Raw genomic sequence first — 27,093 nt, 5'->3', positions numbered from 1 at the left:
AAAAAGAAAACACATTCAAAGTTATAAAAAGGACATTCCTTGAAAGTGAGAAAATAATCTACATATGTAATGAGACCAATGTGTTCCAGGAAAATAATAATCATATCCACTGTAAAATTACACCTTCAACAATAAGAAAACTTCATGTATCCAAAAGGGATTTAAAGGCAAATTAAATTCTAGTGTCAGGTTGGCATAAATTCCTCCATAGCAATACTCAAGAAATTTACCTAACCAAGACATCATTTTAATAATGGAAAATATGCAAATCTCAAATGGGGAAAAAAAATCACATGAATACAGCATTCAAAATACCTTCTTAGGGGGTGAGAGAAAATCCAAAATTGCCTAAATATAAAACCCAGCCAATTAAGAAGGAACTCAAGATAAAAGCTTGCTAAAAGACTAGGTAATGAGGAATGATAATTATACAAAATACATGTATAAAGATGTGAATTTGGTGTCAACATACCTAATATACAGAGACATGATAAATTGTGGTATAAAGGTGTGTTAAGAATTGTATGCAAAAAAAAAATGAGAGCTCATGTATAATGGCATAATTTGGCTCGAACATACTTTATATACAAAAAATTATGCTGTAAATGGATAATTATGAATGTATCACACTCCACTATTGTCATGCATGGAATAAATAAAAAAAGAAAAAACTGAGAAATGAACCTATTTATATCTTATTTTTTTACTAAACTACACTTTAATTACAAGTTGAATTACCAGAATTTGCATTACTGATATTTATGATCAAACCCAAAGTATTGGGGCTTGAGATGGGGCTTGGTAGTAAACAGTTTGCCTAGTATGTACAAGGCCCCGAGTTAAATCCTAAGCAAAATACACACACACCAATAATAATCCTACTTCTAACATAGGCATACGTGGTACCCTAATCAAATCAGAGAAATTAGCTTTTCTTTTTCTCAATTATTAATAAACAACTATTTTATTCATTTATTTATATGTGGTGCTGAGAATCGAACCCAGTGCCTCAGACATGCTAGGCAAGTGCTCTGCCACTGAGCCACAAAGCCAGCCCAGTAATTAGCATTTCATTGTCCTAATTTCTTTACTTTAAAGTCATCCAGCTTCTCGCTTCTTTGTCTTCACTGATTATAAAACAGCTTAGTTTTTTAAAAAAAATCTCTTAATAAAAAGCCTAATTCGTTTCTCTTCCCCCATCTAATTTATTAGTCAAAAGTTTATTATTGTTTTTATTCATACTATTTGAAGTATTCAGTTTTATGAAATTTGTGCAGAATCAGCCCATTAGTCTACATAATAGGTGATGGAATTTATGTTTTGCCATTAACACCATCTTAATAGGTTTTGCAAAACATCTTGTTTTATTCAAAATGACTTGATTGAATTTTAAATATATATAGTATTTAATTTGTGTAATGGAACAAAGGATCTAATTTTTCTACATCATAAAATTATTCATTTTGTGTTTTAATATTGTTGAATAAAATTAAAACATTATTAAAAAGAAACTGTTTAGTGTAGATAACATTGCCAAGGCAATTGTATAAAGAATATAGTTACCAGGCATAAGCACAAACCATGTTGTTTACAGAATACATTATGCTAGTGTAAGTAATTCATGATCCCTGGGGGCTGGGGATGTGGCTCAAGCGGTAGCGCGCTCGCCAGGCATGCATGCGACCCGGGTTCGATCCTCAGCACCACATACCAACAAAAATGTTGTGTCCGCCCAGAACTAAAAAATAAATAAATATTAAAAATTCTCTCTCTCTCCTCTCTCACTCTTTTAAAAAAAAAAAAGTAATTCATGATCCCAAACATGAATGAAATCTTATCCAGTCTTCTTAGTAAAGAGTTAGACTCACTAGTCTATGGTCCCTTTGTTCCTCTATGAAGTTTTCCTTTAACTGGGAATAACTTCAGTAAGCAATAAAGATGAATAACATGAGAAAATAGTACTTATAATAAGTGATGTTAACTGAATCATATCTTCCTATTTCTAAATAATATGGAATGTAGAAAGCATGACTTTCTCTTATTTATATAGGTTATTTTACTTTTAGGAATATTAAAGAATTACTTATTATACCTAGTCTTAGCTTCCCTTATTAAAGGATTACAAGGAGGGAGGGAATAGCAAAAGGGAAGCAAAAGTACTAATAAACAAAATGTAAAATGTCCTTTAAAATGTCACGTCTTCTAAATATATTTAATAAGACACACAAATGAGTAGTTAGGAATAGTATAAGGAAAATGACCAATATCAGCCAATTTAGATAAAACTGCAGAGTACAAGGTGAAGAAATATTTTAGGTCAAATAGTTGTGCTCTTTCAAAAGCTATTGTTTTCCATGGTTCACTGGAGCAAAACTGTTCATGCAAACAGAACAGCAAGGGCAGGAGTGAAAGGGCATGCATGCAAGCACAAACTTAGATCCTCTCAAGCACTGTGATGAGTGGTGCTAAACGTCAAGAGTGTCGGGCCTCCCTCTTATTTCTAGAACCCTACTGAAAAAAAAATAATAAGAGTATCATAATCACTCAAATATCCCATTTCTGTTGTTCCCAGTGCTAAAAACATCATTAATGAAGAAATAATATTTAGCAATAATTTAACATTTAAATTAATTTTAATTATAGAAAAGACTACAATTTTAATTATAGAAAAGATGCTCACTTTTTGTTGAAAAATGTATATTTCAGAACATCTTTTGGGGAAAATCTTTTATTTTGCAAATAAAAGCCTTAAGTTTTCTACATAATATGACTGCTTAAATACTATGTTTACATTTCTACTAACTTCACTGGATATTCTTTAATATTTTGTCCCAGTCTTCCTTTCAAGAGATGGTTCATTAAACAAACGTGTTTTAAAAAATGCAAAACATCTCTCTTTCCCCCTTTTTATTAAAAGTGCTATTTCTATTTTTAAGGAAATAGAAGTGTATAGTCCAGAAAAGGCACAAATTCTGTTTTGTTTTCTTGTTACATAAATAAATTCTTACAACAGAATTCCCTGCTTCCTACTGGCTCTATTCATTTATTTAGTTTCAACAGCCTAGCAGCTGAAGAAACTCCATAAGAGTCCTTGCTCGAACAAGCAGAGTGCTTTTATAATGAATTGGTCATCACAGCCTGGTTTTAATAACTTTCCAAGTGAAAAAAACTGAACATAAAAATTCAAGGTGAGACTGACCGCGCTCAAGAACACAAAACCAACCAACTTCTTTTGGAGAAGTTCTAGTATAAATTCAAAAAGAACCTAGATTTGTGGATATGGTCTCACTATGACTCTTTCAACGGGTATTCCAGAATTTTCAAGTAAATAATCAGTTTTGAAAAGCATTCTATGAGAATATATACTATAATATACACTATTAAAATTAACAAAGTACAGATGATCTCTGATGAATGTAGACACATGGATCAACAAAATATTAGCAATCCAAATTCAGCAATGTAAAAGAAAGGATTATATAATCAAGTGGAATCCATCCTAAGAATAAAATTGCTTTATTTGCAAATTAACCTTTGTTCTTTGAGCTCCTTGCATGTAAAAATAATCCATCTTTAAATCCTCAGTGACTTGCCAATAACAAATGTCATTTTCTCATTAAAAAAAGCATACCTACTCCCAGCTCTATTTCTTTAAACTTGTTTATTTTTCTTCATATCAATTTTATCTGGCATTATCGTTTTATGTGTTCCCTACTCCTCCCCCCAATGCCTATGGACAACTCTTGACACTTCAAAAAGTCTTCAACAAAAGCTTAATAACAGTGGGCTGGGTGGGGATGTGGCTCAAGCAGTAACTTGCTTGCCTGGCATGTGCAGGGCGCTGGGTTCGATCCTCAGCACCACATAAAAATAAAGATGTTGTGACCACCGGAAAAAAAAAAAAAGCTTAATAACAGTAACAAACTAAATTACCAAAACATTATATATCAATTTCTAAGTAGTAAAACATTACTCACCTGAGTTCTTCAGATTTTGCTGTACTTGCTGTAAGAAAAAAGAAAATATCTCATTAGTTCAATCTTACAAAGTAGATTGCTTCATTATTTAAAATAGAACTTTGACTTGGAACATTTGACTTGTTAACAGTTTTCAAAACTTCATACAAAAAGTGTTCTGGAATTAATACTAGTAAAGTCAAAGTGGCAATTACTTCTTTTCTTTTCTTTTTTTTTTTTTTTTGGGGGGGGTACAGGGGATTGAACTCAGGGGACTTGACCACTGAGCCCCATCCCTAGCCTTATTTTGTATTTTATTTAGAGGCAAGGTCTCACTGAGTTGCTTAGTGCCTCACTTTGCTGAGGCTGGCTTTGAACTCGTCATTCTCCTGTCTCAGCCTCATAAGCCTATGGGATTACAGGCATGCACCACTGTGCCTGGCAATTATTCCCATTTTTTAAATAAAGCAATAAGTATATATAACTTTTAAAAAAATCATCTGCAAGTCTCATAGAGTGAGCTGATTTTGAACCTCAGAGAGGAAACCAAGAGGTTACTTGAGGATTTTAAATTACTGCCAACTGAAATGGTTTCATTTCTAGTCATATACTATTGATTTATAGTCACACCTACAATTACGGATATAAATCAGTTTGGTTTTTTTTTTTAAATTAATATTGCCAAGAGATTCTTCAGAAAACTTGGAATGGGACCATTCCCAGTTATCCCACTCCTCAGTATAGAACCAAAGGACTTAACATCAGTATAGTTCAGTGACACAGCCACATCAATGTTTATAGCAACTCAATTCACAATAGGTAAGCCATGAAATCAACCAAGGTGCCCTTCAACAAATGAATGAATAAGTTATGGCATACTAAATGAAATAAGCCAATCCCAAAAAACCAAAGGCCAAATGTTCTGATATGTGGATGCTCACACACAGTAAGGGGGGCCAAAGAAAAAGGATTAGACAAAGGGAAATGAAGGGAAGGGAGTGGGATGGGAACAGGAAAGACAGTAGAATAAATCAGATATAATTTTCTTATTAAGTATACATACAAATACACAACTAGTGAAACCCCACACCATGTACAACCACAAGAATGGAACCCTAATTAGAATAAGTTATACTTCATGTATGTGTAATACAACAAAATACACTCTGTCATGTATATCTAAAAAGAATAAATTTTTTTAAATTATTATTTTTTTAAATTAATACTCCCAAATATCACATCATGGCAGTGTCTGGGTCAATTAGTAAAGACCCTGACATTGGACATAATTAAAATTCAACCTGTATTTTAACAAATTCAGAATTGAAAACAAAATATAAGCTTTATTTATCAGAGTAAACCATGCTTTTTCTTCTATAAGTGCAACTTAGCAAACAGCAAATAACATTTATGAATGTGGAAATATCTACAAATGATATATTAAAATTAAAAACTGTATGTAACAGAATTTTTAGTAATATTATAATACAATATAAAATAACTTAAACTAAACACAATCTCAGAAATATCAGCTGAATTGGAATTAATATCAAGTTTAATCTCAGCTATAGGTATAGGCAATTTCCCCCATGTAAGCTTATGAAACTTATTGCACTAAAAGAGTACTTCAGTGGGTTAGAATAGCCCTAAAAAGAGAGTCAGGGTTTTCCTCTCAAGTAAACAATACCAGAATATGACTTATTATCAAGAAAGAACAGTCCTTTGAAACCGGGTTGCACTTCACCTTTCATAGGCAAAGTTCGTCGAGAATATCGTTTGCTAGGCCTTCTTTCAAAGGACGTCGATCTTCTTGCTTTACTGGTTTTTGTAGTCTGGTACTCAGTTTTCCCACTAAAATAAATAAGGCACATCAACAAAAATAAGAATTTAAGGCCTACAATCTTAATAAATACTAGAAAGTCTACATTCAGATTCTCCTTAAAAGAAGTATCCCGATCATCATCCTAAAGGAACTACTACTATTAGTTTTGATTTCCCTCTTAACCACATCATCTTTCACTCTTTAGGCTTTTGAGAATATGTAATAGATTAATTACACTGTTTTTTTCTCCTCAAGCATAAATATTATCTAAAAACATAAAAAAACTACTTCAGAATGTCTATGCTCTTACAGAGTTTGGAATGTCTTCCTAGCCAAATACCTCAAAGTGTATAATTAATAAGACTTTCACTTACTTTTTGTTAATTGTGATATACTTTTCAGAATTAATTTTCCAGCAACATTTTAAAAACTATTACCTGCTTCTTTGATTTGCACTTAAATTCTGTTAAGAAAATGCCTTCCCACTCTGTTAAATAAATTCCCCATGGTTGACTACTGGTACTATCCATTCTTCCTTCAAATCATATTGATTCACATAGCATGTTAAAAACCAAAGAGGGGCTGAGGTTGTGGCTCAGTGGTAGAGCACTCGCCTCACACATGAGAGACCCTGAGTTCGATCCTCAGCACCACATAAAAATAAACAAAATAAAGATATTGTGTCCATGTATAACTAAAAAGATATTTAAAAAAAAACAAAGAAACTAATAATCTAATGTAATGTAAACCAAAACATTTCTAAATCACGATAAACACACAAGGGGTCTGTAAGAGTAATGGAATTTCAGGTTTACTTTTATCTATTTTTTATTAGTTTTTTAATACATTTATTTATGTATGTATGTATGTATGTATGTTGTGCTGTATGTATATATGTTGTGCTGAGGATTATGTATGTATGTATGTACGTATGTATGTTGTGCTGAGGATTAAACCCAGGGCCTTGCCATGCTAGGCGAGCGCTTCACCACTAAGCCACAACCCCAGCCCCAGAATTTCAGGTTTATAGAAGACAGAAATATTATTCAAATTAATACCCCCCTTCAGTGTGAAATCTTTTTTCAATATGGCATATAGCTGTTGAACAGAGAAACCACAAAACACTTGTTAAATCAATTTTAAGAGGGTTATTTATTATAATAAATAAAGGTCAAAAGGGATTATAAAATCCATAAGTTACTCTGATTTTCTATCTATTTAAGAAATCATAACCAATAATACATTTTCTTTTTTATTTTAGCCAATGGAAATAACCACTTTATTTCTCCATGCCTTAGTTTCCACATTTGTTAAAGGAGAGGGTTGGCCTAATATTCTGGGCTTGGATGAAAAAATGGATGATAGAGGGCTGGGGTTGTAGCTCAGTAGTAGAGCACCTGCCTAGCACGTGTGAGGCACTGGGTTGGAGCCTAAGCACCATATAAAATAAATAAAATTAAAGGTATTGTATTCATCTATTACTAAGTTTTTTTTAAATGGATGATAGATGTTAGAGAAAACAGCAATTAAACTTGACCTATATCTAAAACGTGATCCTAGTCGAATAAATCCCGAGCGATGAGAACTTTTTTGGACAGGGCCTCGGAGGCGGAAGAAGGCATGATGTTCCACAGCACATTTCCATAAATGTTTACATGCTTTTGGATGATCCAGTCTAAAAACAAATGTATGTTCCTGCTCTTTGCCCTAGAAAGAAAGAATATAAAAAGAGATGATTATTAAGCTGGACAGGGTGGTACATACCTGAAATCCAAGCAATTCTGGAGGCTGAGGCAGGAGGATTTCAAGTTTAAAGCCAGTCTCAGCAACTCAGCAAGGCCTTAACAACTCAGCAAGGCTCTGTCTCAAAAATGAAACATAAAAAGGGCTGAGGACACAGCTCAATATTAATCATCTCTGGGATCAATCCCTAGTACAAAAAAAAAAGGTGATCATTAGGTCAAATAGTCCTGTCTCCCATTTCTGTGACACAAATAACAGTAACAGCAATACCAAAAAAGAAGCAATAAAGTATCTAGTTTATTCCCTGAAATTCACTTTTCTCTCTTTTGACAGTGCTGGGGACTGAACCAAGAGCCTCATATATGCCAGACAAGAATTCTATCATGAGCTACACCCCAGCCAGAAACTTATTATTTATAGCTATTACACACACACACACACACACACACACACACACACACACACACACACACAGAGTTAAAAGTCAAACTATTTTCTAAGCTAGTATAAAATTATTCCTAGGAGGACTGGGGTTGTGGCTCAATGGTAGAGTGCTCGCCTCGCATGTTCAAGGCCCTGGGTTTGATCCTCAGCACCACATAAAAATAAATAAATAAAATCAAGGTATTATGTTCAACTACAACAAAAAAATAAATATTTTAAAAAAATTATTCCTAGGAGTATCCCCTCCACTTATATACTCTCATTTGTCAGAGAAACAAAATTCACCTATCATTCTTTGTGGTAATTATAATGCAGGAGCTGGGTATAAAGCTCGGTGGTAGAGTGTTTGCCTGTCATGTGTAGGGCCCTAGATTTGATCCCAAGCATCACAAACAAAAACAATTTAAAGCACTATATATGATCTGGCAATGTGTCAATAGCGCTAAAAAGGCTCACATTTCTTGTCCTACTAACCATAGTCCCAGGAGTCAAATTATAATAGCTAACATTTACAGACTTTTTTTTATGGATTTCACATGAATAAGGAATAATATCATTAGACTCATTTCATATAAGGAAATAGGAAAGGAAACTAGAATTTGAATCTAGTCAGTGTTGCTCCAGAAGCTATAGTTTTAACAACAAAGTAATACTGTGTCTCTAGGAAAAATGATTCTATAATTAAACACTGGCACACATCCACAATGTCCAAAACTATAAAGAAATGATCATGTAAATAATGGCAAAATTTTAAAACTATAAAGATAAAGGATTAATGTAACATTATTTATTCATATTACAGAACACCATATATTAGTTAAAATGAATAAACTAAATCTACACAGAGTGTTTAAATAAAATAAGCAAGCTGCAAGTATATTTATGTTTATGTAAATTTTTCTTTTTTCATTTTCGGTACTGTGGATTAAAACCAGAGGCACTCCACTCTCGAACTACATTCCCAGCCATTTTTGTTTTAAGACAGGGTCTTGCTAAGTTGTCCAGGCTGGCCTCAAACTTGCAATCCTCCTACCTCCACTTCCTGAATTACCGGGATTAAAGGCAATGTACCTCTGCACCCAGATATCTCTTTTTTTTAAAAAAATATTTATTTTTTAGTTATTGGTAGACACAACATCTTTGTTTGTATGTGGTGCTGAGGATCGAACCTGGGCCGCACGCATGCCAGACAAGCGCGCTACCGCCTGAGCCACATTCCCAGCCCCCCAGATATATCTTTACTTATCTATTTCTAAAAGAGATCTTAATCAAAATGCTATAATCCTAGATCCCGAGAAAAATGGGTATTATAATTTTTGTATTTTTCAATTTGCTTGAAATATTTTATAATTTAAACTGTTTTCTCACTTAAAACTATTTTTCAATGCCAATTTATCATCTTGTTATAGGAAAATATTAAAATATTCTTAAATTCTAAGACACAAAAATGCCAACCACAAAGGAAAATAAATTATGAGCTGTATTACATTGATAAGGTTCTGTTCACCCAAAAGATACTTTAAAAAGAAGGAAAAGAAAGTTAAAGAGAAGATACTTGTATGCTATACCTGACAAAGAATCCCTGAGTTCAATCCCCATTACCATGAAGAAAAATCTAAATCATCCAAAGCTGAAATCGACTTGCAATAACATACCCACCCACTTGAAGTTCATGTAAATTTCTCTACACAAAGTATTACCATTTTAAAAAATTCCAGGCATAAAAATATTAATGTACCAAAAATTCACTTACTATATCATGAAGTGCTTCCCATGTCAATTACTATTTCTCTTCACTAAATAGCATTTTTGTGCACAAAAATGAGAACACATGACCATATATCTATGCACACTTGCAAAGATTATGCACTCCTATCTTACCACTAATCAAACTGTTGCAATTGCTTCTCTACTTATTTCTCCCTCCCACTCCACTCAAATCTGCTGGAGAATATAAACATTTTTTCATTCATCCTGTTAAGTAAAAAAATCACACTGTACCAGGAACATAAGCACTCATCACCTTTATTCATAGATGGATAACTTTACAGTCAAAACAGACTACCAAAATGTACCAAGTGAAAAGCAGTACTTCCCATTAAGCACCAGCAATCAACACAACCATAACAGGCTTCTAACAAACCACTGCTTCTTTTATTTTATTAATTTTTTTTTTTAAAGAGAGAGAGAGAGAAAATTTTTTAATATTTATTTTTTAGTTTTCGGCGGACACAACATCTTTGTTTGTATGTGGTGCTGAGGATCGAACCCGGGCCGCACGCATGCCAGGCAAGCGCGCTACCGCTTGAGCCACATCCCCAGCATTTATTAATGTTGACCAGATGATAAACTCAAAGACTGTTTGCCAACATGGGTGTTTGTGCTCTTATTAGAGAGATGTGACCAGTGCAGTATCGTTATTAAAAATTTGACCAAAAACCATACTCCAAGTTATATAGTAGTAACTTTAAGTAATTGCTACAGTCTTAACCATTTTTCCAGTTAACATATTTAGTTATGTAATAAGCACAGAAAATCATCTGTAAATTACTACCATGATACAGAATACCACCTGATCTTGGCTTTCTACTTATTAACATTTATGTTGAAATTTATGACATTTTCATATTGCACCTTTGTGGGGAAAAATAGGAAAAGAAATGAACAGAAAATGCTGACCAAAAAAAGAAATAAGTAAGTATGACCAAATATTAACTACTAAAAGATCAAGTTTAAAACAGTAATATTCCATTATCATAAGCGAAATTTCTTTTAAAAATTCAAGAATGGCAAAGTTTTGGTAAAGCTCCCATTCTTGTAATTTCACCTACTTTACAATGGTACATCCAAAATATATTACTACTAATAATCAGGAGGAATAAACAAATCATAAATTATAAACATACTGGAAACGTGAATATATGTCTAAATATGATTAAAAAAATATAGGAAGCATTTGATTTTTAATATTTTTTAGTTGCCAATGGATCTCATTTATTTATTTATTTATTTATATGTGGTGCTGAGGATCAAACCTAGGGCCTCACACATGCCAGGCAAACGCTCTACCACTGAGCCACAACTCTAGCCCCACAGGAAGCATTTTAAATGGAAGAAGTACAATTTACCTAGGAAAGGAGAGAAAAATCATAACAAAATCTTAAAATCTCTCCAACATTTAATTATAAAAATGTTCAAACATATACAAAAATTGAATACCCATAGAGATACCATGTACTGTCAACAACTATTAGCATTTTACACAGTGTGCTTACATCTGTATCTTTTCATATATCTTTAAAGCTTGTTAATTTACATATAATTTTAGATGTACAATTCTGTGAGTTTTGACAAATATACAGTTGTATAATTAACAGCAAAATAAAGCTATAGAATAGTTCCCTCAACCACCAAATATATCCCTCAGACTTCTGATCTTTGGTAGTCAACCCCCTTCTCAACCTTTAATCCCAAGTAATCAGTGACCTATTTTCCATTCCTACAAGCTTGACCTTCCCAGACTGTCATAAATAAAATCACATAGTATATAATCTTTTTAACTTTTTGCAGTACTGGAGATGAAACCCAGGGCCTTGTATGTGCTGGGCAAACACTCTACAATTGAGCTCTATTCTTTTATTTTGAGACTGGGTCTTTAATAAGTTGTCTAAGCTGGCCTGGGACTTAGACTATCCTGTCTCATCCTCCTAAGCAGCTGAGATTATAGTATCCCCAACAGTACTTAATCTTTTTTTGAATCTGACTTCTTTTACTTAGCATAATGTATCTGAGATGCATCTATGTTTGAACTGATTAGGATCTACATTTTATTGATAAAATCCTGGTAATCCTTAGTTCAAAAGGCTTTGAAGAATATTATTAGGTAGATCTTTTAATTTTTTTAATCAGATATGAAGGGGATATGGTTGCTTAAATTTATATTTTTGCATACCTCATTTATATTATAAATGAAGAAACAAAGAACAAACTTTAATTATATTAATTATATTATCTTTAATCTTAATAGCAGAAATCCATATATAATTTTTTTAGATATAGATGGACACAACACAATGCCTTTATTTTTATGTGGTGCTGATAATCGAACCCGGGTCCCGCCTGTGCTAGACAACCACTCAACCGCTGAGCCACAATCCCAGCCCAAATTTTTAAAATGGTATGACCTAAATCAGGAACTTTTTTATACAAAGTTTTTTCTATGACTGTGTAAAACAATGAAACACGTTGTGATTGGTATCCCCCCTTATAAAGATATGTTGCCAAGGTCATGCATCTAGAATCCTTGGAAGACTGAGACAACAGGATCACAAGTTCAAAGCCAGCCTCAGCAATTTAGCAAGAGTCTTAGCAAGAACCCAAGCAAGATCCTGTCTCAAAAAAATAAGAACGGCTAGGTGTGTGGTTCAGTGGCAAAGCCCCCCGGGGTTCAATCCCTGGCAACAAAAATAATAATAATAATAATAAAATAGAGATATTAATTACTATAACATAGTTATTGTTAAGCAGTTAATACAACAAAATTCCTACCTGATCATCATCTTCTACAACCACTAAGGTTATTTTATTTTTCTTAAAATCCATTCTGGTTATCTTGGGCCTAAAATATAAGACAAACAGCCAGATTAAAAAATGTTTTTATTTCAAGTGTATTTAATCATCTAACTCCTGAACTGAATACTAAAAGGGTAAATATAATCTATACTACCTATCAAAAAAAGTCTAATCTAAAAGAAAAAGGAAAATACATATTTTAAAAACAATACCTTTATCAAAATTGATGCTGCATATACATCAGACATTAAAAATGTAAAGGAAAAAAAGAAAATGAAGAAATTGATGTATTTCACAGACCCCCAACTATGGTGTAAAAGATTCCCCAGGCACAGATAAAATTATTTCAGTGTTAAAGAAATATCACAGGAACTGGATACAGGAAATATCATAAAGCTTAAAATGTCATGTAGGGAAATATTACTGATCAGGGTCTTCAATTTTTGTCTTCTACAGCAATTTTGTAAACCAAAGTGCTTGAACAGGATATACATGTTTTTTAAGTTTTTTTTTTTTTAAACCTCACTGTATGGTCCACTTTCTAACTCCATCTCTCCAACCTGTACCAGAAATCTAAACCACTTGCCACATTTAACTCTGTATTTCTATGAATTGTGAATGTCAGAAAATTTGACTCTCACTCCCAAAGACTAATCTTTAAATTTTTACAACTTTATGAGGAAGCACAAAAGATGGCCTCTTTTTCTCTCTGCCTTAGAGTATCCTCAGGCCACAAGGCATATTTTCAAAGCAAGCCGAATTCCAAAGAATTAACCACCAAGGACTGAAAAGATAAATGCTCCAGCTTCTTCATCCATCAAGGTAAGATTGTAAAGATGTTCCACTCAAATCTCAAGAAAATCCCTACAAGGAAGACCTGAATGTACATTTCAGTTTAAGTAGAGGGCTGTGAGCTAACTGTTCTGGCCTATTTTGTTTTTGTTTTGGTCCTGGGAATTGATCCCAGATACTTGGCTACCAAACCACATCCCCAGACCTTGTTCTGGCCTAATGTAAAGAATTCAATAACATCAAAGAATCAAGAGGCTGGTGTTGTGGCTCAGCAGTAGAGCGCTTGCCTCCCACTTGTGAGACCCTGGGTTCGAGCCTCAGCACCACATAAAAATAAATAAATGAAATAAAGGTATTATGTCCAACTACAACTAAAACATAAATATTAAAAAAAAAAAAAAGAATCAAATAACAGGGCTGGGGCTGGGGCTGTAGCTCAGTGGCAGAGTGCTTGCACTGGGTTTGATCCTTAGCACCACATAAAAATAAATAAAGGCATGCTGTTCATCTATAACTACAAAAAGTCTTTAAAAAATCAAATAACATGGGCTGGGGATGTGGCTCAAGCGGTAGCGCGCTCGCCTGGAATGCGTGCGGCCCAGGTTCGATCCTCAGCACCACATACCAACAAAGATGTTGTGTCCGCCGAGAACTAAAAAAAATAAACATTAAAAAATCTCTCTCTCACTCTCTCTTTAAAAAAAAAAAAAAAAATCAAATAACAGAGAGGCCAATACACATGAGCCACCTTTGACTCATGTCTATAACACCAGTACACTTCTAAGCATGGTACAAGTTGTGACATAAAAATGTAAACACTATTTCCTGATTTTTAAGCTTTTAGAACACCAGATAAAACCTGAAAGACTAATGGTTATAAAATCCATAAAATCTATCCTTGATGTAAAAGTAAAATGTAAAGTATGGATGATAAAAGTGAGAACACAGAAAAATGAACCAAGTTAAAAAGAAGGGGTAAAAGTACTAACAGCTCCCCTCCCTCTTACATAAGAAAGGGTAAAGAGTATGTCTACAGAACAAAAAACAAACTAAACACTTAAAAATAAAAATAGTAATATAGCAGCATAAAGGGAAGGAGTGCCCATGAAAAACATTAAATAAATTCAAAAATATATAATATTAAAACATACTTTGACACACTTTGAAACTAATAGAGAATACAGCTAGAAAAAAGGGCTAGGGATGTAGCTCAGAGCACCCCAAGCCCAATCCTCAGCACCACACACACACAAAAAAAGAAGGTGATGAAAAAAGACAGTTGCTTTTCATTTACAAACTTTTCAGAACTACGTGATTTTCCAACTATATTTCATGTATTCATTTGACATAAATGTTTTTGTTAGCTGGGCATGGTGATGCATGCCTGTGTGATCCCAGAGACTTGAGAGGCTAAGGCAAGAAGATCCCATGACCAAGGCCAGCCTCGGCAATTTAGCAAAATCCTTAGTAACCTAATGAGACCCTGTCTCAAAATTTTAAAAAATCAAAAGGACTGAAGATATAGCTCAGGGGTCAAGTGTTCTGGGGTTCAATTCCCACTACAAAAATAAATAAATAAATAAATAAATAAATAAATAAATAAATAAATAAATAATTTTACTCATTAAAAACAAAACAGTAAGTATCTGTGAACTGTAACTCTGCTTACCAAAAAAATAAACCAATCTTGGTGTCTCCTTCAAAAACAAGGACTCCTGTTGGGGTCAGTCCCAAACTATAGTCATTCCCATCTCTAGCCTAATTTAACAAGAAAAAAATGTGTTAGTTCTATTTGCCTAAAACAGGTTTCACATTTTCATGTAACTGTTCAATTTTATTTTCATGCTGAATATATTAATTACATCCATACAGCTAATATTAATATGAAAGATGTTTTCAACAATTAGCATACCCAAATCCATTCTCTGGAAAATCCATGCATACACAGTGTCTGAAATACTACACAGTAATCCCATTTATCCACAGGGGCTATGTTCTGAAGTTCCCAGAGATTCCTAAAATCACGCATAGTACCTAGTGCTAGAATTGCTACGCTTTTTTCCAATACATATATACTTATTATAAAGTTTCATTTATAAATTAAGCACAATAAGAGGTTAACAATAATAGAACAATTTTAACAATATGCTGTAATAAAAGTTATATGGTTTCTTCTCTCAAACTGTATCTTATTAGTTGGGAAAATTTCTATGTAATATTTTTGGAACTTGGTCGACCATGGATAAATGAAACTGAAGAAAGCAAAACCACGGGTAAGTGAAGGACTACTGCAGTTGTAAGGCATGTCTTCAATGAGAGTGAGTAGTTAAACTCCCAATATGAAGAAAGCTCTTTCCAGGGTCCTCCTATAATTCTACCTGCCACTTAAATGACAAATGTTGCTAATTTACCTAGAAATAACACAAATCACTATTGTTTATATTTTATCAAAGACCTCTCAAGTTATATTTTCTTTTTTTTTATACTTTAAAAAAATAATTTGTTTTATTTATTTATTTTTAGTTGTAGATGGTCATGATATCTTTATTTTTATGTGGTGCTGAGGATGCAGTGCCTCATATGTGTGAGGCAAGTGCTCTATCACTGAGCTATAGCACCAGCACCTCAACCTATATTTTTCAACTTCATTTCCTTAATTATTTTAACAGAGCCTACTGAGTAATGAAATTAAGTGGCATAATATGAAGTAAAAAAAAAAAAAAGTGGTTTAAAAATCTTAAAAAACAGCATTTTTTCCCAGCTAAAAATATTAAGAGCTTAGAAACACCTTTTAAATTTTTTTCTTCTTTCTTATGAATTGTCCTATGCAATTCCAGTCATTCAATATTTAATCTCAACCTTGTTTTAAAATCGTACCTCTATCCCAAAGTATCCTTTGCTAGCTAGCATATGTAAACTCCATGCTCTCACCTATATACAAAATTCATAATCACCTTAAGTTCCAAAGGAACCAAATTTTTTTTAAAGGCACCACAACACAATGCTTACCTTGACCACATGCATGTCAACCCCATACATTTCTAGCCATTTGGCTTTATTCAGATAATTGGTTTCAGCTTGTGCTGGTGTCTGACCTCTAAAAATTAAAATATAACTTTTAAAATAATAATATAAAATGAATTCTCTATCAAAGAAGAAAACTGGTATGAAATAACTATTGTGGTGATGTTAAAAAAGTGTGATCAAATGTCAAGTACCTGTATTCTTTCCATTTCTCAAAAATAGCCAGTTCCATTTCTTCAGTCTGAATGGGCACAAACCTGAACTCAGAGACAAGTTCAGGACTGTGTTCAGCAAGATCATAGTCACCGAGTTCAGCTACAAACATAAGTTACACAAAATTACATTGTGTTAATACTAATTAAATTTCCTGCAGAATCCTTCTTCAAAATCTGTTTTATAAAAAATTGTTGGGGAGATTAGATTCTTTTACCAGTCTGTACACAAACATTTCCTCCCTCCCTCCCTCTCTTCTTCCTTTCTTCCTATTTCTTCTTTCTTTCTTTTTGGTACTAGGGATTGAACCCAGGGACACTTAACCACTGAGCTACATCCCTAGTCCTTTTTGAGTCAAGGTCTTGCTAGGTTGCTAAAGGTCTCACCCGAGGCTGGCCTCAAACTTGATATCCTCCCTACCTTAGCCTCTGAATCACTAGAATTATAGGCGGACACCACCACACTCAGATTTTCTGTCGTTGGTGGTGGAGGGATACTGGGGATTAAACCACGGGGTACTTTACCACTGAGCTATATCTCCAATCCTTTGAGACAGGATATCACCAAGTGGCTGAGGCTGGCCTCAGTCTGACTCAACTTCTTTTCATTTATTCATAGTCTAATGCTTAGCTTTTTTTAAATTTATTTATTTATTCTACTAATGCTTAGCTTTGAAAGTTACTTTCTAGACTTACATAGAACAATCTTTTGACTTGATAATGAGTAAATTAGCAATTCTCAAAAAAACATTTAGCTGGTATCTATAAAGAATCAAAGTAATGTCACAGAACACAATACCATGTAACATTGTAAAGAATAGTCCCTGTGTTCTTAGGATGTAAAAATATTAATCCTAAAGAAGTAACAGGTTGGGCATGGTGGCACATGCCTGTAATCCCAGCAGTCAGAAGGCTGAAGCAGGAGGATCTCGAGTTCAAAGACAGCCTCAGCAACAGCGAGGCACCAAGAAACTCAGTGAGACCCCGTCTCTAAATAAATACAAAAAAGGGCTGGGGATGTGGCTCAGTGGCTGAGTGCCCTTGAGTTCAATCCCCAGTACCAGGGGGGAAAAAAAAAAACCTCTCATTAATTAAAAAATTAATTAAAAACCTTTCATTAATTAAAAAATTAATGAAAATAAAGTTGGGAGAGGGAGAAGAAAAAGAGCAGTGCATAAACATTTACATACTCATCTGTGCTTTTCTGAACTTGTTGGTTTGGGGAGAAAAGAAAAATACCATATCAGAGTTTTCTATATTTTTGACATGTTCTTTTAAAAGAATATTTCACTTGTATTAGAAAGTTAAAATTTTTTTCATTCTACTAAGTCTATATGAGAAGTATCTCGACATATTAAATAACAATGGTAACCACTCATTTTCTATTGAGTTTCTATTCCACACAGGGCATGTATTTACTGATCACTACTGTGACTCAAGTTATGTTAAAATTAAAAAGGGGGGCTGGGATTGTGGCTCTGTAGTAGAGTGCTCGCCTAGCACAGGTGAGAGGCCCTGGATTCAATCCTCAGCACCACATAAAAATAAATAAATAGATATTGTGTCCAGTTATAACAAAAAAATAAATCAAAAAATTTTAAAAAAATGTTTTCTTAAACCCTATTTTCAAGAAGCACATACCATATTCCATGTGTATATGTCAAAATACACTGTCATGTGTATCTAAAAAAAAATTTAAAAAAGAAGCGTGTACTCTGGTTGTCATAAAACTTACAGAATGAGATACAAAAAGAATATATGAGGCAACAAATAGTATAACATTCTGAAAATGACAGCTTTAACAGTGTATCAAAGCTTTTAGAATTAACAATCTTATATAGAAATAATGAAATATAAGTGTGCTTTCAATAAAATATTTGTGGGTGAGGGGTGTAGCTCAGTGTACTTGCCTAGCATGCATAAGGCCTTGGATTCCACCCCTAGCAGCACAAAAATAAATGGGCAACTAAACTTTTCTAATCATTAATAGCAGCATTTCCAAGCCAGCATCTACCTGATATTATGTAGTTGAAAACACTAGTTTTAATTTGGAGATAGAGTAGAATCGTAAAAAGAAGCAGGACAATAAAAATTTACATTAATGAAAAATTTCTGAAATGCAAAAATTTCATTACCAATCCCCAAATCAACGGGAAAATGTGCTTTCTTTAATAATGAATGCACAAATGGGCAAACATTAAGTTTACCATAGGACATAAAAAAAAATTAGTACTATTATCTACACAATGGCAAATAAATACTACTGATCTTAGGGACTACGGAACACTAAAAAAGCATAGAACTAGTCTTGATCATCATTAAGTACTATTTTTTTTCTTTTAGTATGTATAAAGATGTTGCTAGCAAAGTATTTCCTTTCACCTTGGGAAAGACTAAATTTTTTTTTTATTCTTTAATAATGTCTTATAAAAAATAATTCTTTTTTTTTTTCCTGGTGCTGGGGGATAGAACCCAGGGCCTTGTGCATGCGAGGCAAGCACTCTACACCAACTGAGCTATATATCCCAGCCTTTTAGAAGAGAATTCTTAAGCTTAGTACTGTTTAATCAATGTAGCAAGGTACAAAAATAACCTTTTCATTCTCATTTATTAGAATAAAGAGAATACTTTATAAAATGACCATCAGGAGCTTTTTTGGGATGGGGAGGTGGATACCAAGAATTGAACTCGGGGATACTCAACCACTGAGCCACATCCCAGCTCTTTTTTGTGTTTTATTTACAGAGTCTCACTGACTTAGTTGCTTAGCACTTTGCTATGGCTGAGGCTGGCTTTGAATTCTGGATACTCTTGCCTCAGTCTCCCAAGCAGCTCAGATTACAGGCATGCACCACTGTGCCCAGCTCAACAGGAGATTTTAAGTATACTCTAAACAATTCCTTCATGGATTCATTTTTAAGATTAAAGAGTCTAATGCAGTGGAACATGCCTGTAATTCCAGCATGTTCCACTGTGAGGGACAGTGAGGCAAGAGAATCCCAAGTTCAAGTCTAGCCTCAATAACCTAGCAAGACCAGGTCTCAGATAATAAAAACGGATAAGGATGGAGCTGGGGTTGTGGCTCATGGTAGAGCTCTTGCCTAGCATGTGTGAGGCAATGAGTTCAATTCTCAGACCCACATATAAATAAATAAAATAAAGGTCCACTGACAACTAAAAAATATTTTAAAAAGGGGGAGGATGGGGATGTAGCTTTAGTGGTAGAGCATCCCTAGGTTAAATCTCCAGTACCAAAAGAAATCAACAACAAAGAATAAAACTAAATACACCAAAGCTAGCAGCTATCACAATAACTTATTCGTGTATCACTGCATTCTTTTTAAGGAGGGAAAAAAATCAGCTTAGGTCCCAATCATGACATTTATTACACTGTCAGACTGTAACTGTTATTTGACAACAATATAGATGGAAAGGGGCAAAGAAATGAAAGGAAATAAAAAGATAATCCTCTAAAACAAATGAAAATAAAAGTCAGAGTTGGACACTGACAAGTTTAAACAAAAACAGCATTCTTTTCTTACACATGTTTATACTCTTGAAATTCTTTCACTAAAAACACAAAAAAGAATCACACTTTAGTCTTAGAGTAAGCACAGGAACTGCTTACTTACCTTGCAGATTATAAGCTGCCAATTGTACTGCTGTATCAAAAGGACATTCTAATCTAAGAACAAAATAGAAATTTGTTGTCAATTTCATAACCTACATTTTAAGGTTCATTTTAGCCATCACTTTAAGAAAATAATACATATATTATGTTCACTATTTCCTTTTCATAATTATAAACTTATTTTGAAAATCATTGTTTGACTACTCATAAAAATGTACAGTTATTATTACTAAGTAACTAATACTTACTTTCCACTGAGAATATCTTGTTTTAACTGAAGAACAAATAAATACCTAAGAAAAGATAAAAGGCAGAAATTTAACTAAATGTAACAAACTACTCTGAAAAAAAAATCCATCCGAATTTGAGAACACTCTTAATTCTAGAATTTTACCCACAATAAAATATTTAAAAGGGTTGGGGATGTGGCTCAAGCGGTAGCGCGCTCGCCTGGCATGCATGCGGCCCGGGTTCGATCCTCAGCACCACATACAAACAAAGATGTTGTGTCCGCCGATAACTAAAAAATAAATATTAAAATTCTCTCTCTCTCTCTCTCTCTCTCTTTAAAAAAAAAAAAGAAGAAGAAGAAGAAATGTTAAAAAAAGAATGGGCTCTGGAGGCTTGGTTGTGGCTCAGTGATACAGTGCTTGCCTAGCATGTGTGAAGCACTGGGTTCAAGCTCCAGCACCATAAATAGATAGATAGATAGATAGATAAATAAATGTGTTGCATCCAACTACAACTAAAAGAATGTATGTTAAAAAAAGAGGGCTGGGGATGTGGCTCAGGCGGTAGCACGCTCGCCTGGCATGCGTGCGGCCTGGGTTCGATCCTCAGCACCACATACAAAGATGCTGTGTCCGCCAAAAACTAAAAAATAAATATTAAAATTCTCTCTCTCTCTCTCCCCCCCACCCCTCTCTCTCTTAAAAAAAAAAAAAAGAATGGGCTCTGAGGCTGGGCACAGTGGTACATCACTGCAATCCCAGCGGCTGGAGAGGCTAAAGCAGGAGTTCAAACAGCCTCAGCAATGGCGAGGCACTAAGCAATTCAGTGAGGCCCTGTTTTTAAATAAAATACAAAACAGGGATGAGGTGTGACTCAGTGGTGGAATGCCCCCGAGTTCAATCCCTGGCGAAAAATAAAAAATTTTAAAAAAGAATGGGTTCTGTGACAACATATCCACCTCATATCTGAAGGGATACAGACATGGGCATGACTCTGAATAACAGCTATAATCTCACTGTTGTATATGCAATAGAGTCAATAAATCAATATCAAGAAGGCAGAATAAAATAAAGTGTATATAACCTAAAGTTTGTTCAAAACTATTCAAACTAACTCAGGATCTAACATTTTCATTCATCAATGGCATCTTAATGAATAAGCAAAGAAAGAAGCCACCCAGGCATTGTGATATAGGCCTGTAATCCCTATGACTCAGGAGGCTGAGGCAGGAGGACAAATTCAAAGCAATTTAGGGAGATCCTATCTCAAAATAAAAAATAAAAAAGGGTTGCAGATGTAGCTCAGTAGCAGAGCACTTACCTAGCACCCAAACAAGGCTGAGGCATTGAGTTCAATCCCCAGTACCATAAAAAACAAAAGAAAGTCAGGTACCAACTTGACTAAACCCCCAATGACCAAAGATAGATTATTTTCAAAGTCAATAAACACAATATTGCAATGTATTGAAAACAGTACATAAATAAAGAATTTTCTATAGTTGCCTTTGGAGGATGCTCGGGAATCAACTATTTCAAAAGCCTACTCTGGAAGCCAATAAATAAGCAGAAAAAAATCATATGCATTAAAAACGTTGTTCCATAATAAAATTCTACTGTCTAAGGTTTTGTTACCAAGGGATCCATTTCATTAGTTTTATATAAACTAGAAAGAATCCTAAGACATTTTTCCAATACCATCAAAATAACCCTATATAAGGGGATGGCGCTGTGGCTCAGTGGTAGAGCACTTGCCTATCATGTGTGAGGTACTGGTTTTGATCTTTAATACCACATAAAAATAAATAAAATAAAGGTATTGTATTCAAAAATAAATAATATTTGAAAAGGTATGTTCATCTACAACTAAAAATATTTAAAAAAAAAATACAGTTTCACATAGTGGTCTTACCGGGTTAGCTCTTCACGAAGATTATTTGGTTCTGAGGAATAAAACTTAACTCGAAGATGCAGACAATATGGTGAACCAACTGCAATTATAAAAGAAAGAAAAAAGTTTTGACTTTTATTATTATTATTTTATTTTAATTTCACTATTTAATAATTTTCAAGACAGGTATGGTGGTGCATGCCTATAATTCCACCTACTCAGGACACGGAGGTAGGAGGATTCCAAATTCAAGCAAGGTCGGTAACTTGGTGTGATGTGTCTCAAAACAAAACAAAAAAAGGGCTGAGGAGGTAGCTCCTGGGTTCAATATCCAGTGCAGCAAAAAAAAAAAAAAAACAGAAATAATTTCAGCTAGTAAATTTGCTGAAAATATACTGGAATTGGACAGGCAATAACAGGCACCTGTGATATTATTTAAAGTTTGCCACAGTCTTAAACTTGACACAAAAAGATCAATCAGTAGATTTTTTTTTAAGAACTAACTATAACATAGTATTATCATGAACACCTGTCATCTCAAGAATAGAAGACTATAGATTAACCAAGTCAGGAGACTGAGGCAGGAGGATCACAAATTTGAGGCCACCTCAGCAGTTTAGCAAGATCCTTTCTCAAAATAAAATTAAAGAAGGTTATAGCTCAGTGGTTGGAGCACCCCTGGGTTCAAACCCCAGTACAGCAAAAAAAAAAAGACTTTTAATATCTTTATAATAAGAGTTTCTAATACAGTTGATTTCCACTTTTCTGCAATTTTAAAAACACTTACTTTTCACTTGCTTTTTGATGCTTTTTGTGCCATCCAACCAGTGCTGAAAACAGATAAAATAATTCAGTATAAGCAGATGACAGAACTTTACAATTTTAATTAAAAGATTTTTTCATCAGGACTTTGTTGAGAACCACAATGAAATATTTACCCAGGGAAAAACCAATGAGTGAAAATGAAAGAAAAAAAAAAGAACAGGAGAGAAAGATTTTAGATCTCAATATTCATAGCAAGCTTATCTCACATACAAATAAAACATCTAAAACCTGATGTGACTTGTTAAAACATTTCCTCTAGTACCCTACTAACAAGCTTGAGAGTTGAAGTTTGCCCTTAATTTTCCTCACTGCTCCCAAATAAATGAATCTTTCAAAACTGTTAAAATTAGGAAGAAAAGGACCCTCATATTTCAATGCCTGGTTAATCCTTTTAATAAAAAAAAAAAGAAAAGATTTACTGGCAGATCCTAACAAATAATTAAATGAAACAACAATGTCACCTAAGTTTTACAAAACAGATAAGTTTTACAATACTACTCAAAAATATTCTTTGAAAAAAAAAAAAACCCTGTAAGTTAAAATATTTTTCTTTTAACTAAGGTAATTCAATGAATTACTCAGTAAATTGCTCATTAAATGAAGCACTCATTGTTCATTTGCTTTATAAATAAATAAATGTTTAACACTCTAGCAGATTCCTCGTTGCAAGAACCTTCTGATTTATATAAATAACCTCTTCACCATAAAAACGCCATAACACAAACAAACCTAAAAACCCATTCCAGAAACTTCTACCGACAAACCATTCCCAGCTCATTTCCCATTATTAAACCTTTACACCACAAAGTCCTAACAGTGACAGTATGTACTCATCTAAGAAATACGTGACTGAGTTCTCTTCAGCATGTTTTTAATTTCAAGTACTATAAAGGAAAGGAGTGTTCTTGTGCTAAGTAGTTCACAGAGCCAAGGAATCCAGTTTCAGAATCCAGATAGGCAAAGAGTAAATAAGGCTGCATTGTTAAGAGTTGTAATTATTTGCTCTCCTTGCCAATTATGTGCCTAGTTTACTCTTTCTTTCCATTCCCTTCCCAAATCCAAAAGTGAAATTCAAAGAACCACCAGTATGCCAGAAGAGTGCTTTTCTACCTTGAAATATGATGTTCAGTAAACATTTCAAAAGGCAATTAAATTCTGTCCAAAGTTTCTTTGGATTCCAAGTATGTAGGCTACTTGGGCATCTCTAATTTTTAATACTTCAATCTACTAAATGTTCAGTTGAAACATCTCTCCATATTAACAAAACATTAGTCCTGCCAGTAGGCTGAACATACATCAATCTATTAGTAGAGAACTTGAACCTAGAACAGCAATTAGTACACCCATCCCTAATCAGAAAGCCAAAATCCAAAAATCCCAGATGTAAGCATCCCCAAAACCCACTACAACCTAACTAATGCCAATCACATACTGGGTATGAAATAAAACTAGTTTTCATGCTCAGAATGTTTTCTCCAAAAAACCATGGATATGGGAATTGCTCTGTTTTCAGGCTTTATCCTTTATCTTACACTGAAAACACTAAGACTGTAGGCTAGTCACCTGGATACCATCTGATGTAGCCTTGGTTAGGGAGATTCTCATACACCATAATGAGTGCAAATAAGCACAATCCTTCCAGGAGGGGGGAATCTGGATGGACATTAGCTAATGTCTCAAAAGTATCTATGTGTACTTGATCCAGCAATTCTACACCTAAAATCATAATGTATGTGTATAGATCTACCTACAAGGAATTAGATAAAGTTGAAACAATCTATATATACAATAATAATGAGTAAAATAAAGTATTTAAATATGCTAGAGCAACATGCAGCAATTAAAAAGAATGAAGGTTAACACTTAAGATCTGGAAATAACTTTTTTTTAATATAACTAGTATATCACAAAGCATAATTTTTTTTGCCAAACTGTACAAAACTGTATATTTTTTTTGAGAGAGAATTTTTTAATATTTATTTTTTAGTTTTTGGCAGACACATCTTTGTTTGTATGTGGTGCTGAGGATTGAATCCGGGCTGCACGCATGCCAGGTGAGCGCGCTACAGCTTGAGCCCCAGCCCAGCCCAAAAAAACTGTATATTTAAACATGAATTTTCTTTCAGGCTGAGACAATATAACAGAGATGTTATCTCTAGGTTAATTAAGATGCTGATGATTTTTTTCTTCTTTGTGTTTTCTTACTCTATAATAAACATTACTTAAAACAATAACCACAAACCCCTTTAATATTTTATATAGCAATAAAATTGATATATGGATATTGCCTAAGATTAAATATGTGGTAAAAAGTACAAGGCCAACAGTCCCCTCACACAACCCTGTTCCCTAAATTGGACATATACCCCACCGCAGTGTTATTGATTTTTCTGTTTCTTCAAACAGGAAAGAAAAAAATATTTTAAAACATATGTGGGTTAAGCCAGGCACAGTAACACATGCCTATAATCCCAGTGGCTCATGAGGCTGAGTCAAGAAGATCACAGGTTGAAGGCCAGCCTCATAAATTTAGTGAGACTCTGTCTCAAAATAAAAAAATAAAAGGGGCTGGGAATGTAGCTCAGAGGTAAAGTGCCCCTGGGTTCAACCCTAGTACTAAATATATTATTAAAAGGATAAGAACTAGTAAAGAGTGAAGAACATTATAACAGTGCATGAAGGGGCTAGGGATGTGGTTCAGTGGTATAATGCTCGACAAGCATGTGTAAGACCCTGAGTTTGATACCCAACACTTCAAAAGGAGGGGAGGGGGCAGAACAATGCCCTGAAAAATCAAAAAGGCTAAATATAAACTTTGACATAACAAATTTTGAAGAAGGAAACATTAATATAGACCAGTTATACTAGAATCTTTCTTAAATTTTTTCCCTGGTCAGAACTATTTAGGACTAGTCTCATAATACACCTTTCTACTAATTCATACAGTCCTACCAAGAAGCACATTACACATAAACTCATTCCAGTGAGAAAAAGGTCTAGAGCTATCTTCCAAGCAGGCGTTTCAGCCTCTTGGCTACCTGCATGTAACAGCTTCTAGTATTTGCCCTCCCATAAGACTCTAGATAAAGCATCAAACACATTTTACAGTAAAGATTCAGGAGCTGGGGGAGTTCTGGGTGACTTTCTTCTGGGAAAGGTCCGAGTTCATGTTTGCATATTCTCAAATCTGTTTTCTTTCATCCCCTCCACATTCCATGTCCAAGGACTGGAAAATTCAGAGCTCCCAGATAGGCACTCATAGTATTTTCCTTAAATAAAGGTCTTTAGGGGTTGAGTTTAAATTATGTGAGAAGATGAAAGTGAGAAGATGCAGATACAGATTCTTGGGTGCTTGGTGTGAAACTAACAAGGTTCTCTTTCCTTGCTGTACTTTAAAAAGGAAACAAATTCCCTTCTAACTTCCTGTTTTTAAAAATTTAATTGATAGATATCAAAGGATGCAGAAACCCATATTTCTTTCCATCCTACTGAGCTATGGAAGAACAATTGTTGACTTGTATGTCTTAAGATATGAATAATAAGCCAGGCGCAGTGATGAATGCCTGTAATCCAGAAGCAGGAGGATAAGCAACTTGGCGAGGCCCTAAAGCAACTTAGCAAGACCCTGTCTCTATAAATACAATAAAAAATAAAAAAGGGGGTTGGGGATTTGGCTCAGTGGTTAAGTGCCCTGAATTTAATCCCTGGTACACCCCCAAAAAAGTTATGAATATGTAATTATAAGCACAACAGAAATAACTAAACCAAAGAACTACACAGGAATTTGTACATATACAAATCCTCATCCTAGGCCCTCCAAATCAAATAATCTGTAGACAGCTCTTCAAAGATTCCTGCTTACTAAACACCTGCAGGGCTGACTAAAGAAATGCATCATTACCCTTGTTCAAAGTGCAAAGAGCATAAAAGCAGTGAAATGTTAACTATCTCTCA

The 27,093-nt window shown here is 34.0% G+C and overlaps 1 protein-coding gene across 3 annotated transcripts in view; it reads right to left on the bottom strand.

Moving 5' to 3' along the window:
- EPB41L5 (erythrocyte membrane protein band 4.1 like 5) overlaps positions 1-27,093 on the bottom strand; it is a 114,520-nt gene that overhangs the window by 62,436 nt on the left and 24,991 nt on the right. For all 3 annotated transcript variants that reach the window (XM_081260425.1, XM_081260423.1, XM_081260424.1), the window contains exons 4-14: positions 23,102-23,144; positions 22,336-22,414; positions 20,445-20,489; positions 20,198-20,250; positions 16,548-16,668; positions 16,339-16,426; positions 14,999-15,087; positions 12,514-12,583; positions 7,316-7,485; positions 5,701-5,807; positions 3,978-4,005 (exon numbers count right to left, since the gene is read on the bottom strand). In XM_081260425.1, coding sequence (XP_081116551.1) covers positions 3,978-4,005; positions 5,701-5,807; positions 7,316-7,485; positions 12,514-12,583; positions 14,999-15,087; positions 16,339-16,426; positions 16,548-16,668; positions 20,198-20,250; positions 20,445-20,489; positions 22,336-22,414; positions 23,102-23,144 — 893 coding nt within the window. The remainder of the gene's footprint in view (positions 1-3,977; positions 4,006-5,700; positions 5,808-7,315; positions 7,486-12,513; positions 12,584-14,998; positions 15,088-16,338; positions 16,427-16,547; positions 16,669-20,197; positions 20,251-20,444; positions 20,490-22,335; positions 22,415-23,101; positions 23,145-27,093) is intronic.

This window comes from Spermophilus citellus (assembly GCF_964194105.1).
Source record: "Spermophilus citellus genome assembly, chromosome: 11".
NCBI lineage: Eukaryota > Metazoa > Chordata > Mammalia > Rodentia > Sciuridae > Spermophilus > Spermophilus citellus.
The sequence above is the reverse complement of the archived record's forward strand: the minus strand, read 5'-3'. Positions and strand labels throughout refer to the sequence as shown.